This window comes from Pyxicephalus adspersus, chromosome 1 (assembly GCF_032062135.1).
Source record: "Pyxicephalus adspersus chromosome 1, UCB_Pads_2.0, whole genome shotgun sequence".
Lineage (NCBI taxonomy): Eukaryota > Metazoa > Chordata > Amphibia > Anura > Pyxicephalidae > Pyxicephalus > Pyxicephalus adspersus.
Genome location: NC_092858.1, coordinates 26,069,149 through 26,083,220, shown reverse-complemented (window position 1 = coordinate 26,083,220; position 14,072 = coordinate 26,069,149). Strand labels below are relative to the sequence as shown.

At 38.2% G+C, this 14,072-nt stretch overlaps 1 protein-coding gene across 1 annotated transcript in view; it reads left to right on the top strand.

The window, feature by feature from the left end:
• B3GLCT (beta 3-glucosyltransferase) overlaps positions 1–14,072 on the top strand; it is a 180,610-nt gene that overhangs the window by 32,752 nt on the left and 133,786 nt on the right. Inside the window, exon 3 of the mRNA XM_072401948.1 lies at positions 13,945–13,984. Coding sequence (XP_072258049.1) covers positions 13,945–13,984 — 40 coding nt within the window. The remainder of the gene's footprint in view (positions 1–13,944; positions 13,985–14,072) is intronic.

Sequence of the window (14,072 nt, the reverse complement as noted above, 5' to 3'; positions counted from 1 at the left end):
TGGAGGAGCATATCACAGATAACTGATTAGGTTTAATCGACTCAGGGAGACCAATTATTGTCAAATTTTTTCTCCTTGATCTGTTTTCCAAGTCGTCCACTTTGTCTGACAGTGTCCGCACTTGGGTTTTTATAAGAGCTAATTGTGACAGCTGTAGCTGAAGTTGTCCATAGCCTGGGTGCCGCCATCTTATGCAACAGGAGGAGGTCACTAGAAGTGGATTGTCGGTGAAATGGAGAAGTACCTCCAAGTGAGCAGGAGCCTCAGCGTTCTGTTACACTTGCATGGCTACCCTGAACTGGAAGTCAAAAGAACTTTGAAAACCATTTTTAATTTATGTATGCAGATATCCATAAAGATAAGGCAATTTTGGCTATATGCATCTACTTGCCTATAAAGTCCTCCTATCTGTCTGTCTGTTTTAAAAATAGTTATTTTTTTTTAACAAAATTGGTATTCTTTGCAATCATCACCACATTCACTCAGCAAACTGAAATTTTCTTTTCTTAGCGATAATTTACCTTGGAAAGTGAACTGCTTAAACTCTTAGTAAATCAACCCTGTTGTGTAGTCCAGGGTTGTAGGTTTATGTGTGGGCACCCCTCGGTTATTGACTTATAATTATTAACCTCTCTTTGACCTGTCTGCATGTGGTCCACTTAGAGGAATTGTTTACCAACCCCTAATTAGTATTCCGTGTTTGTATGTAATACCTACTCAGTGACCAGTCTCCATCACATAGACATTTATCTGAAAGCCAGGAAGAGGATGATTATTCTTAGCTACTTATCACAGTGGGTGGCTGGCAGGGTATAGTGGAGGTCAGTGAAGGCCAGAGGGGTCGGTTAGAGTCAGAGGAAGGAGCAGAGGTGCAGTGGGTGTCAATGGGGATCAGAGGGTGCATTGGTTGTCCGTATAATGCCTTTCAACCTGTTACATGTTCCTTTACATGCTAGTATAGTAGTCTGCTTACACACAGGGCTCTGTGTCTTCCTACATCCTCAATTGCTCTGGAGCCAGACATATCCTTTTGCTGTGTTTGAGTGGGGGCAGGGGGTCTCTGGTTCTTTTATTACCCCTTCCCACCTCTTTTCTCTTATGTGGTCGGGAAGCTTTTGCAGCCATCAACCTTTAACCCAGGCTGCTAATGAAAGAAAGAGAAACAGAATATGCCAGTATCTAATAATATAAAATAGCTTTGCTTTCGTTTTTCTGCTAGGTTTTTTACTCTCCTTACTCTGGGAAGGGGACCTCCATTGCCTACTCCTTACACAGTGTCTGTGAGGTGGTGCATCCTGCACATGGTTGTGGACAGCTGTGGCTGTTTGTGTCTAACAGCAATGTCCTTCACCTTTACAGTACCCTAAACACTTCGCCTATACAACTGATAGGGAAAAATAGTCCTGTTGCTCCCTACCATACCCTTTATTCTCCTCCCTTGCATCTACTGTCCTAACTCCCACACTATTGCCCTGCATATACTGATCACTGTCATACCCTTTGAACTCCTCTATTGCATATATCGCCTGCTGTCATAACCTCCACACTTCTGTCTTTGCTATACTATCTGCTGTCTTACCTTGGGCACTCATCTTCTGCATTTATTGCCTGCTGTCGTACCATCTGCACACCTCAAATACTGCCTGCTAGGACCATTCTGGTTTTAATATGTCCATCGTTTCTCATTCTAGAATTGGCACACTTATGCTAGTATGTATAAAACTATCTCATATATCTCTGACAATCAATATTGTCAGCAATGTTTCAAATATTTGATTGCTTTGTGAATTGAATTTTTCATATTAAATATGGCACAAATTTATAGATGTTTTAGCATACAATTTTCATTGGCTGGTGGGATTAAATCTTTGGTGAAAACTTTTTTGTTGATATTCGCTAGTAATACACCGTCATAAAACCACACCATTTACTATGATTTAGAGATAGTAAATTCGCCCTTTTGGATTTAAAAAAATCCCTTACTAAGCTCTCTTTTTATACCATTACCACATGACATTCTCCCTTTATAGTTTTACTATCCTTTTGTCCTTTTTATAGTACCTATGTGCCATGGAGTAATTAGACTTTCTCTGAGTGTTCTCTGTGCTGGATGTTCTTTCAGTCAGCATGAAGCAATGGAGAGTCAGGGCGCACACTATGGAAAAGGGATTATTGCAGTTTATCTAAAGCAAAGTATTTCTTTTAGTTTAGATAGAGTGGGGATAGTTAGGAGCCTCTGTCAGGCTTTTATTGATGTATGTGTCCCCCACTGTGGGGGATTATCTATCTGCCAAAAGGACTGAAAGGGGAAATCCAAAATTTCAAGTATGTGAAGTAAAGTTATGAAAATAAAAAACTTAAAAAGTAGAATCTTGTAAAATGCCCCACAGCAATATATTGAACAAAATAATCCAATAGAAATTAAAGTGTAAATTTTATTGTACAACAACTGATAAAACATGTCTTAGCTACCCCTTCAAAATAAACTGAAGTGAGCCAAAAAGATTCAAAGCATGTACATACCTGGTAGCTGGTAACCCTGGATTATGTCAAATTAACGACATATGATAATTAAAGTCTATTTACAGCAGACCACCGTGCCAGCCGGTTAAATCTGATTCTAGATTTTTGATTTGTTTCCCTATTCATAGGCTTTTTAGGAAAGGGTATACATGTTACAATTTGTGCAATTTATGGTGTTCTCAATAAAACACAAACATACTTTAGGTATGCACAGAATAATATGCATGAAATTTCTATTGTAGAAAAAAGATGTTTGAGACATAATATGCAATAACGCTGACCAGAACAGGAAGCTGGGAAGTGCTCTCCTTTGCTGGAAAAGGGAATAATTAAAAATAGGAACACAACTTAAAACTCAATAATAGAATTCAAATAAAGTAACTTTATTTATTGTGCCAATAGCCCAAAGAATGCAAAAGTAAGTATTTCCAAAGCATACATGTAATACCTTCTTAAAAAGAGGAATGCAAAGCTATTATTTTGAATGATAAACTTCCTTGGATAGATGTAAGTAATTAACAAAAAGTTACTTGGGAAGAATTGGTGTATGTCCCAATGGTCCAACATCCAGGCAGAGGCTCCGAGCTGGGAAAGAATCAAATTTTAGGCTCTTGCCAGAATAGGAGAAGAGGGGAGATTTTCCAGCCTCATCTTCCAGCTAAGCAGTGACCTGTGGACCTGTGGAAAACCTGAAGAAGGAAGAAAGAAGATGGCAGCACTGGATGTTACGTTGAGTGCCAGAGAGTAAAGGAAAGCCCAGTGTAGGACTTGTTAAACCTGGTTTGTGGACAGATTTAGGTCTTCCCATTGGAAAAGGTAGGTATTTTTTTTTAATGAAAGTTCTGCTTTAAAGCAGTGGTCGCCAACCTTTTTGGACCGGCAGACCACTAAATCTACTGGCTCTAGTCTGTGCATGTGCGGGGAGCCAGCTGTCACTCAAAGGGGAAGAAACTTTCCCTTTAGTGATGTCATGCCAGAACCTGCCAGATCTGAGCATGCGATAGGAGACTGGGCGGGTTGTCTCTCCGGTTGTGGTTGTGTCTCCGAGTCTGCGATCTGTACAGGGTACATGGTCCGCGGCTCTGGCCGGTGACCACCCCCTCCAGCGGGGTCCTTCTCCGGACCCAGCTCAGGGGTGCACCGGCCAGAGACGTAGTCCACCAGTGGTCCATGAACTACCGGTTGGCGACCGCTGCTTTAAAGAAACTGCTAACATTTGGGTGACTATACTAAAGAACACTATCAGACATTATGAGACGTCTATGTCTACGTGTGTCATAGCTGCTGAAATTGAAGTTTCACTTCATTTGAATTGAAATTTAGCTCTGATTATGTACAACTCAACCAGCAACATCCTGCTAATACTTAATACAAAGTGGGAGCAACATGCGAACACCTTGCACATTGCTGTTCTCTAAGTGAAAAGTCAGTTTATATTTGGATCCTAGAAATACAGTGTACATGCAGCTAGGCTTGTGGCTTTCTAGCTGTACAGTTGGTTGCATTGACTTACCAGTAACAAAATCTACCTACCTTCTCCTGTTTGATTTCTTAGCCAGTAACATGTTTGTGTTGCTGGTCCCCTCACTAGCTATTAAGAATCTGCAGCAAGTGAGCTAGTAGCTGCAAAATGCCACTAGCAGCAGAATTTCCCATATCGTGTGGCACACAGTGTGTGCCCTTTGGAGATCTCCTTGGTGAATTTGGTGAAAAAGCTGATGGCATTATAAGAATATAAACTATTTAAACAGTTTAGAAACCTATTATCATTCAAGTTTAATTCCATGCTGACTCTTCAACTGACGCTCAGAGAAAACCATCACCTTCTAGAGACAGCACTGACAGGTGTCTGTCTCCTTCTTTGCACTCACCGATCAATTTTGAAATGAAGCGAGTAATTGGCTCTAATGCATTCAGTCTAAAGTCATGCACGGAATAGTAAATTAAATTGCACACTCTCATTTCTTCAAGTGATACAGTCTAGCTGAGGACTGGAATTTTGTAGGTTTCTGTGTACTATTTAAGGGAAGTAATATACTGTAATTATACATATGTTTTCAAAATGTTTAAAGAGGAGCTCCAGTCAGAATAAAATCTCCATAATAGCCCATATTATTGTCCATAATAGGTTTGTACTTCCTGAAACTGTGTTTCTTAAACAAAGGCAGCAATCAGGCAGGTAAATGTGATTTATTTAATAAAGAACATCACCTGGTTCTTCTGTAATAATAAACAGCCTGATAGCATTTTAGTTGCTTTGAAAGTTGTCAGTGGGTGATGAGCTTATGATATGCACAGCATACTTGCTGATTAGGGAACAGACTTTCCTATATGCAGCAATGACAGGTTTAGCTCTGCTTTATAAAAAAAATAAAAAAAAAAATATTGAATAAAGTTAACCAAAATTGATAAACCTCTTATCAAGAGTTAATACTGAAAGGCCTTAAAAATAGACAAAAAGAGACAATAAGAAAGTGTGAAAAAAGGCAAAGTATCTACCAAGTAGAAACCATGCACTAACCCTGTTGCATGTAGCATTGAATATAAAAAAAAATATATATAAAATACCAAAGGAGCACAGATTGAGCGCCAGGGAATTATACGAGTATAGCAGGGTGGTTCCTTCCGTCATGTTCATGGACAATCAGTATTTGTCTAGATATATTCCATCATGGTTGCTTTAAGGTGACTATGCCATCTGTGTAAATGCTGGGCTTATATTTCTGACACTCTGAACTGGAGACGCTTGCTTGGATAAGCTGTGAAATATATTCAACATTACAGAACAAAATCAGTTGGATGTGACTAAATGCTACTAGCATACCATGACCTGTATAACTGAGAACATTCACAAACATAATGTGTTTAATGGCTCCTGGCTTGTCTAAAAGCTATAAAAGCAACACATTGTCTAAAGCTGAGAACATTTTCAGCTATAAAATGAAAAATTTCTATTTCTCTTTAAACACTGCATTGAAAACTAGTAAATAGCTTTTTACTGTATACTCTGTGCATTTCTGTATTTTGACCAGTGTGTTCTATTAAAGGGCATCAGATGCTAACCCATGAAATACACATGCTGACTATTGAATGGTGAATATAATCAAAAGCCTTAACAGTCCTACTTTTAATTTTGTAAATTGCTGGGAAAATTCAGATCCAGCAGCAGAACCTTGGAAGTTCTCAGACCTTTGCTGCAACAAGTTTTTACCCTAATATTGTGCACATCGGGACGCAAAATTCTCAAAAGGCCGGCACGGTGGCTCAGTGGTTAGCACTCTGGCCTTTGTAGTGGTAGGTCCCAGGTTCGATTCTCAGCTAGGACACTAACTGCATGAAGTTTGCAGGTTAGCCCTGTGTTTGCTTGGGGTTTCTTCCTAGTACTCCGGTTTCCTTCCACATTCCAAAAAATGCACTTAGGAGTGCTACATTGATTGATGTCCCTTCCCTCTTCTTTCAGATACTTCCCCCAGCAAGAGACCAAGAAAGACTAGGCAACATGTCTTAATGCAATATATGAAAAGAAAGCAGATTAATTTGCTGAGTTGTGCAGACAGAATTTAGAAACATTGGAATGTATTCGACCTTGCACTCATTGAAAATGCATCTCCACTTAACTGGACACAATTGCTCAGAACATTTTCTTAGGTCTTAGTGCTTTTCGTGCTTTTTTTTTTCTGAGAACAAAGCTTTTAGTCTGAGCTTATATTTGTGTTTATAATTGATAAGCTAACCTGCTCTGATTTTTAGTGTGAAATTGCATGCAGTGTTCACTGAGATGTGGCCCACTCCGAGTGCAAGATAATTGGGTTTCCTGGAAAACATTTGCAAATTTTTTTGTGCATGGAAATTTCAAAATACTCAAATACAGTGACTCTCAGACATATGAATTTGAATGAGCAATACAAAAACTGTGTGAGTTGCATTCTCAATAGGACGTGCCTCTTCCAATGAAACACAAGGCAGGTGAACTGTCATTCACATTACACCGGTGAGGTAAATAGGAATTTAAAAACTTGCATTTGATGTCTGTGTCAAACAAGAAAGCCCTAAAACCAATGCCAACTTTCTTCTTCAACTCCATGGTTTTCACTCACAATTGTATCATTCATTTTGCAATGTAAAATGACTTAAAAGGATTGGGAGTTATAGAGGAACATTCTTCTTTTCCTAATATGCTTATTAGCAGTTTATTATTGTAATTGTATTATATTGCAATAATATAGTTAGTATTTTTTTTTTTTTTTTTTACTGATGTGCATACGTAGACTAATTGAAGGGAAAGATAAGAGAAGTAGAGTAGGCTATTGCGTCAATAAAATATAAGTGTTTATTAATCAAAATTATTATGATCCTAATATTAACATCAAATTTCTCTTCTATGAAGGGATTGAATCATATCTATAATCATACACACAGAATACAGTGTTTACAATTTACAATTGATGAACTAAATTATTGTGATTGTCTCCCACCCCAACGCGTTTCGCCAATAAGGCTTCTTCAGGGGGTTGTTGAGATCAGAGAAATAAAGAAATGGTAACTATAAATAATGTAGTCACTGTGCTTTAAAAACAAGGAAAGTGAGGAAGGAGGGGAGGTACCAAGGAGAGAGTCCACGCCTGAGTACCCAAAAAAAGATTCTTTTCAGAGGCTGTAGTTGATTAGAAATTTTCAATAAAGGTAGTTCTAAAGATCAGTCTTGGTATTGCTTAATATACTGATGTGGGTTAGAAAACTATTTTGTGAATAAAATCAAGGAAATGTCATAGGTATAGGATGGTAGGTGATTGATTAGTTCTTGGTTGTTGTTTATAAGATTATCAATTATCAACATCATAGTGACACACGTGACTGTCATATCCTAAAGTTCAACGTGATCCTAGGTCCTTGATTGGCCATTATTGCTTGTAGTTATGTCCAAATTTTGTCAAAACTTAAAAGAAAGAATCCCTCCTGATACTCCTCTTTACATAGACTAATTCTTGATTGGTTCACTTTGCTGTAATCTAGTTGTTGATAGGGGGCCTGCTTATTCCAAAAATATTGGTGCTTTTTCTTCGTGTCCTCCCTAATGGACTGTAAAGTAGTGTCTCTTTATCACGTCCTTGTATAGTGCAATAACCACTTCTTGCTGGCCTCTGGCATTGTGCCCAAGTTTGTGGCTAGGGGCAGACATAATTTTCTATACCAGTAAAATGCGGTATTTGCAGGGACAGTGCCGGAGGGGTGCATGAGTAAAAAGGTAACTATTTCTGCTGCCACCTGACAGCAACAGACCATAGCTAAAATAACTAAAATTTAACATAGGTTTTCTTTACAACCTGGAAAAGATAGTAATTTTTACAACACAAATTAGCTCTTATTTTTCTAGCAAGAATCCGCTTGCTGTGGGCAGAGTTTCATTCTTCAAGGTTTCATAAATAATCCCTAATATATTGCATGAAGAAGAGAGGCTTCGGTGATGAGCACAGAGCTGAATTTCAATCAGACAGGTGTTTTTCACTTTGTAAAGGGCGGCCTATTTTACACCAAACAGCTTCACTGTTTTAGTGATGTGAGATAAGTGTTGATTGTGTGGGAAGATGTATAAAGAATAAAGAAGATGCATCTGAAAATTTAAAATAATCTCTGGTTAAAAACATATGATGGTTTGTTCTGCTTTGTGCTGTAAACACTTGTCAAGCTTCTGTTTTTATTCAGAGGGTAATGAAGGGCCCATGAGGAGCTGTGAATGCAGATAGCCATTGAAGCCAGTCAGAATTCTTCACTTATTATTGATTAGGCTTCTTTGCTGTAGTTTAATATTATATATAGTTTACTGTTCTACCGTACTTGTTTCTTAATTTAATAAGTCCAATATACAACCTAGTCTATCTAAAGCTAGATAAACCCAAAACTAAAAAAAAAAAGTACCCTTAATCCCGCGGATACGGGATATGGGAGGTTTCTTTGTTTGGGTCTTGCTCTGTCCTGGTATCAGTCTTTGGTCTGGTGCAGAGGAAGTGCTGGGCATTTTCGGGTTCTTCTGCCTACGTCACCTGATCTTCCACTGCCCAGGCATAAGGTCAGGTGACGTAGATGGGGTAAAAGGATGCACAATTTTTTTTTCTTCCAATACATGTCTCCTTCTGTGAATGCCGGAAATTAGGGTATGCACAGAAGGAGCAGCCAACAGCCGCCCGGGATGCGTGACATATGTATCCTGGGAGGCTTTGCGCTCCATTCTGTCTTGATTGCTGTAGGAACTAAAAAAAAAAACTTATACTTAAAAAAAAAAACATACCATTATTCAGCTTTAGACTATGGATTTCCCTGTAATTTTTTTTTCTTAATTTTAACCACAGATATCTGTAGGGTTTAGCTATTAGGGCATACAGCTCCAAAACCAACTAAAACAGGTTGTTTCATTATAGTTTTATCACTATTAATTATAGTGTGCATTTAATAAAACAAACTAAAAAAATGTATGTAAAATTTTACCCCAAATCATGTTTATGTCTTCTGGGGAAGTCCATGCTTTCAGATGCATAGAAGTCACTTGCATGAGCATGAAACGTTTTCTAGAATTGCATTAATTGTGTTTGATTTATTGACGCTAGATACTTGTGTGTGTTTTTTTTTATATCATATTCAAAAAAGATGTTAATTTATAGTCATTTTGAATTTAGGTAGCTAACTGCACAAAAACAGCTTTTATAAGTACACAAACAAAGAAGAAAGTTTTCTATTTTCAGTGGAAGTAGATTTTATTTTTGCTCTTTTGACAAAGCAATTTCTTTGCTGTCCTCTACTGGAAATCTTCAAGATTACATCTGTTGTATTTAGCACTGTTCAAAGAAGATTCATTAGAATTTTATTATTGTAATACCTATATTATTAATAATAATACCAATAAACTGGAATAATATGGTGCCAACATATTATGCTGTGTTGTACATTAAATAGGGGTTGCAAATTACAGATACAGACAGTGACACAGGAGGAGGAAGAGGACAGAAGAGTTTACAATCTAGGAGGAGGGGAAAGTATCACACAATATTATATTTTTCTAGTTTTTTTTATGTACATTCTTTTGGTTGCCTTTGTGCTTTGTAATACATCTATCATCAATGGGCTAAAATCTTGTGTATTATCATAAAGGTATGCAGAAGTCTAATAACCATCATTATTAAGTGATTTACATACTAATGTTTCTTTATAAAAAAAAAAATACATTTTAAAAACAAACTTTAAATGATGACAACTAATGCTGTGGAATTGCCATTTTTTAATGATAATTATTGATGACCTTTTTTTAAAACTATATGGGACTCTGGAAGTGTGTCTCTAAAGTGTCAAAAAAAAAGGCTGGCAGAGGACAGCGAACAGTTACCAATATTACCCGTCATGTCCCTGCAGGATATGCACTTTATTTTGTCAGCACTTGCTTACTTACATTACTTTTTTTAAATAATTTCTCATAGTTGGAGAATTGTAGTAATTTGGCTTGTAATATAATATGCAAGTTTACAAGGGAATTTATTATCGTGTTTCAAAACACTTTCTCTTGGTTTTAATATATGTAATATTAGACATGCTTAAGACAACTAGGGGTCTATTTAGAAAGGGCGATCCGACAGATCACCATTCTCGCATTAACCTCTAAAAATAATGTCACCTTTCAGCTTGACCCCTTATTATAAGTGGTGATTAGCCAATCATAAGCTGGCAGCCTTGCTGTTTATTGGCACTTTTTACAACTATCTATCAAGTGGCGCTGTGTAACAAGGTTAAAATACTTGTGGAACTACAGGTGTCAGGAAGGGTTAAATAACATCACAAAACACTTAGGTGCTGCTTAAATAAAGGTTAGTACTTATCTTTATTGGATCTGTAGAATGGTTCAAAACAGCAACAGTTCCAAGAGCAAGAACTTGGTATACCCCAGGGAGTCCTTATTTTCAGATCATCTAACTGGGAAGAGTCAGGCAGGGAAAAGCTGGCATTTCTTTACATATATCTAGAAAATGTCAGCATCAGCACTCCATTCTATGATATCTGAAGTTACCAATTATACACTGATCTTATCCAATCAGATTGTAACACTGTATATTACCAGCTGCTGGGGCATCAACCAACACAACTTTCTTATCAGGTCACTCCCACCTAAACCAATGTGGGAAAGAAGACACAATATATTCACAAAAATCCACAGTACATGTATTAAGTATTCCATGTTCTTGTATTTAACTTGGTAAAAAAAACATGAACACTCAATTAGCTTTCTAGCAGTAACACAAGAAAGCCTCACCACTAATATTTTCATACACAATCACCACTATGCAGTTGCGGTGAAAGTGAATGGAATGGTGTGTGCTGCACTACTTTTATGTTTTCAAGTTGCCGTTGTGGTGTAGTTATTACACAGTATTTATATAGCACCAACATATTACGCAGCGCTGTACAAAGTTCATAGTCATGTCCCTAATTGTGCCCTCAAAGGAGCTCACATTCTAATGTCCCCACCATAGCAGTGTTCTCCCCAGAATTTTTTTTTAGCCGGGTGGAGGGAAACTGTAGCTGGGTGGTAAAGAAGTGAGCGGGGCTAGACACAGGAAAAAAAAATTTGGAGCTCCTAGTTATTTATGCTATAGGTATCCAGTAACGCCTGCTATTGTGTCAGATGTGACTACTTGGCAACTGCTAGGCACCTCTGCTGAGCACCTGGGATTGGTAACAGGCGGTAAGTGCCAAGCACCTGTGATTGGTAACGGTGATAACTGCTGAGCACCTGGGATTGGTAACAGGTGGTAAGTGCTGGGCTTTTCAGGCCTAGCAGTTTTTCAAGCAGCATTGGTTCCTGGCGAGAGGTAAGTGAGGGGTAAACACAGCATATGCAACCCTACTGCCAATGTGAATTCAGCCTACCTTCAGATGTCAGCACCTAGTGCTATACCTAGGTAACACAAAGAGCATTATGCATGTGATCGCAGATGGGGAGCAGGACAGCCAGTGCCCTCCTCTCATCACTGCCCAAAACAAAAACTGCCTGTGAAATCTATGAATCCGCAGTGTGTGTAAAGGCTGCTTGTCAGATTCTGCAGCCTAACAACTCATTGTGTTCAATCCTTTAAATTTCCTAAATTGTTGGTTGTAATTACCTAAAATTTTTAGGGTACGCAGGGGACTCTTATAGCTACTAATAACCAACATTTCTTTTTTTAATTTCAAGAATTCTAAAATATGGGCATCATGAGTTTAAAAACTTGTGGAAATTGAACATTTGGGTTGCTGTTTTATAGAAAAGTGCACCTAGGAGCCCAAAATTGAAAATGCCAATTAAAGACCCCTGGGGCTACTTACATAGCAAGAAGCATTAGGGTGGGGGCCCCTTAAATATTTTACCTTTCACCAAGATATAGTTGTAATACTGTCCTGCCCTTTCTGCTTCTGTTCTTTGAATCCCAAATTATCTGGAATGGGGAGGTGCAGGAAACTGAAAATATAGGTGCAAGTGGGGAACAGATGTTTAAACCCCTAAAATTTTGTTAGCACGGCATCATGAGAACATACAAACCTCTGTCCATCAAACTGTCCTCTTCCCTACCTTGAACCCCAATTGCTCTTGAACAGAGAGATGGAGATAAACAGAATCATAGGTGCAAGTGGGGGACATTTGTGGCTAACACCTCCCAAACTTACATCTCTATGGCATCATTACATAAAGTCTGCCCATCAAAAGAAGCTGGCCTGTTACACATGACCTACCCTACCAGTACCTAAACCCCAATTTCGTTTTAATGGGCAGAGTTTTTTTATGTTCTAATGATGCCATTGTGATAATACTTTAGGGGGTGTTATCCACAGATGTTCCCCACACATTTTCAGTTTCCTACACCTCCCCATTCCAGAGAAATTGGGTTTTCAGTGTTAGAAATGGGCAGTAATGTGTAACGGCAGTGCGTTTGCCACAGTAATTAAATTTTATTGTGTGTGTGTGTGTGTGTGTGTGTGTGTGTGTGTGTGTGTGTGTGTGTGTGTGGGGGGGTTGGTTATCAAAAGGTGTGCCCCCCTACATTTTCGGCTTTGCACACCCCACCATTCTAGGGAAATTGGGGTTCAAAGAAGATGGGGTAACATAGTATGACAGTTATAGATTTGTGAGAGATGAGTATAAATTTAGGGGCCCTTCCCCAATGCTCCTTTCTATGTAAGTGGCCCCGGGGGTCCCCAATTTGCATTTTTAATTTAGGACTCCAAGGCGCACTAGTTTTTAATACTGAAACCCCAATGTTGTATTTTCACAAGATTTTACAATTCTGATCCCCATAAATGAAAGTCATTATGACATACAGTTTAGGGGATCTGAAGGTTTATACACAGAGAGCTGTAAAGCTGAGGAATGTCATGCACCATTTACACACACTGCTCTGATGTCATCATTACAGACGCCCACTGGGCGGAGACATTGCACGATGTTTGTTTCTTTTTTTTTTTTCAAAAGACTCGCACAGCTATGAGAGGGGGAGGGACAGCCTGTGTCCTGATCCCATAACTATGCAGTCATATGTTAATTTCTTTATATATGTTAACCTTTTAATACAATCTAAGGTCAGTTTTTGGGGAAAGGCAATTAACCTAACTGCATGCTTTTGGGATGTAGGAGGAAACCGGAGTACCCAGAGGAAACCCACACAAACACGGGGAGAACCTGCAAACTCCATGCAGATAGTGTCCTGGCTGGGATTTGAACCCAGCCCTGCAAAGGCCAGAGTGCTAACCACTGAGCTCTCGTGCTGCCACTTTTTGTGGCAATGACGGAAAGCTCAGGGACATAACATCACAGGTGTTTTATTAGTCTATAAGCTACTCAGGTGAAGCTGTATTTAAACATGCTATCCCTAATGTATCTATTGCAATATATGGTGAAATATGTGATCATTTCCAAATCTTTTACATAATTGATTTACCAATGCTATTTAAAGTACATTTAAATTAAAACATTTTGCTTTTGTTGCAATATGGAATATCTATCTACATTTTCATGTCCTTTCTTCAGTCTGTTCTGTTGGGGAGATTTTCCCTCACTTCCAGTCATGGCAACTCAATATTTAATTTTCTCACCTATAGTCTTGTTGACAATTGCCATCTGTGTAAATAGGGCAAATCTCCACAGTGGGAGATAAGAAGCTGTCAGAAGTTCGAACCCTTCCATGTTTTATTCATAATGTGAAAAATATGACTTTCAGTGCACTTAAAATCTCATTTATGTAAAGCTCATGATAATTGTGTACTTTACGACCTATTGTCATGCTGTGATATTTTGTGAAGCTGTAGATCCACATTAAATAAGCATTAGTCTAAGTGAACTTCATGTACATTGTTCATTATTGCTCTATATAGATTTGTATAATGTGTTATCTTTGTATTCCCTTACAGAAAAATGGGAAAAGTGGATTGAATACTCAAACTCCATTAGGTAAGATTTTAAGTGCTTTTATCATTATTTTTGACACATGATGGGAAATGTAGAAGTATTACTTGTGTTCTAGCATTCATCTACTAAA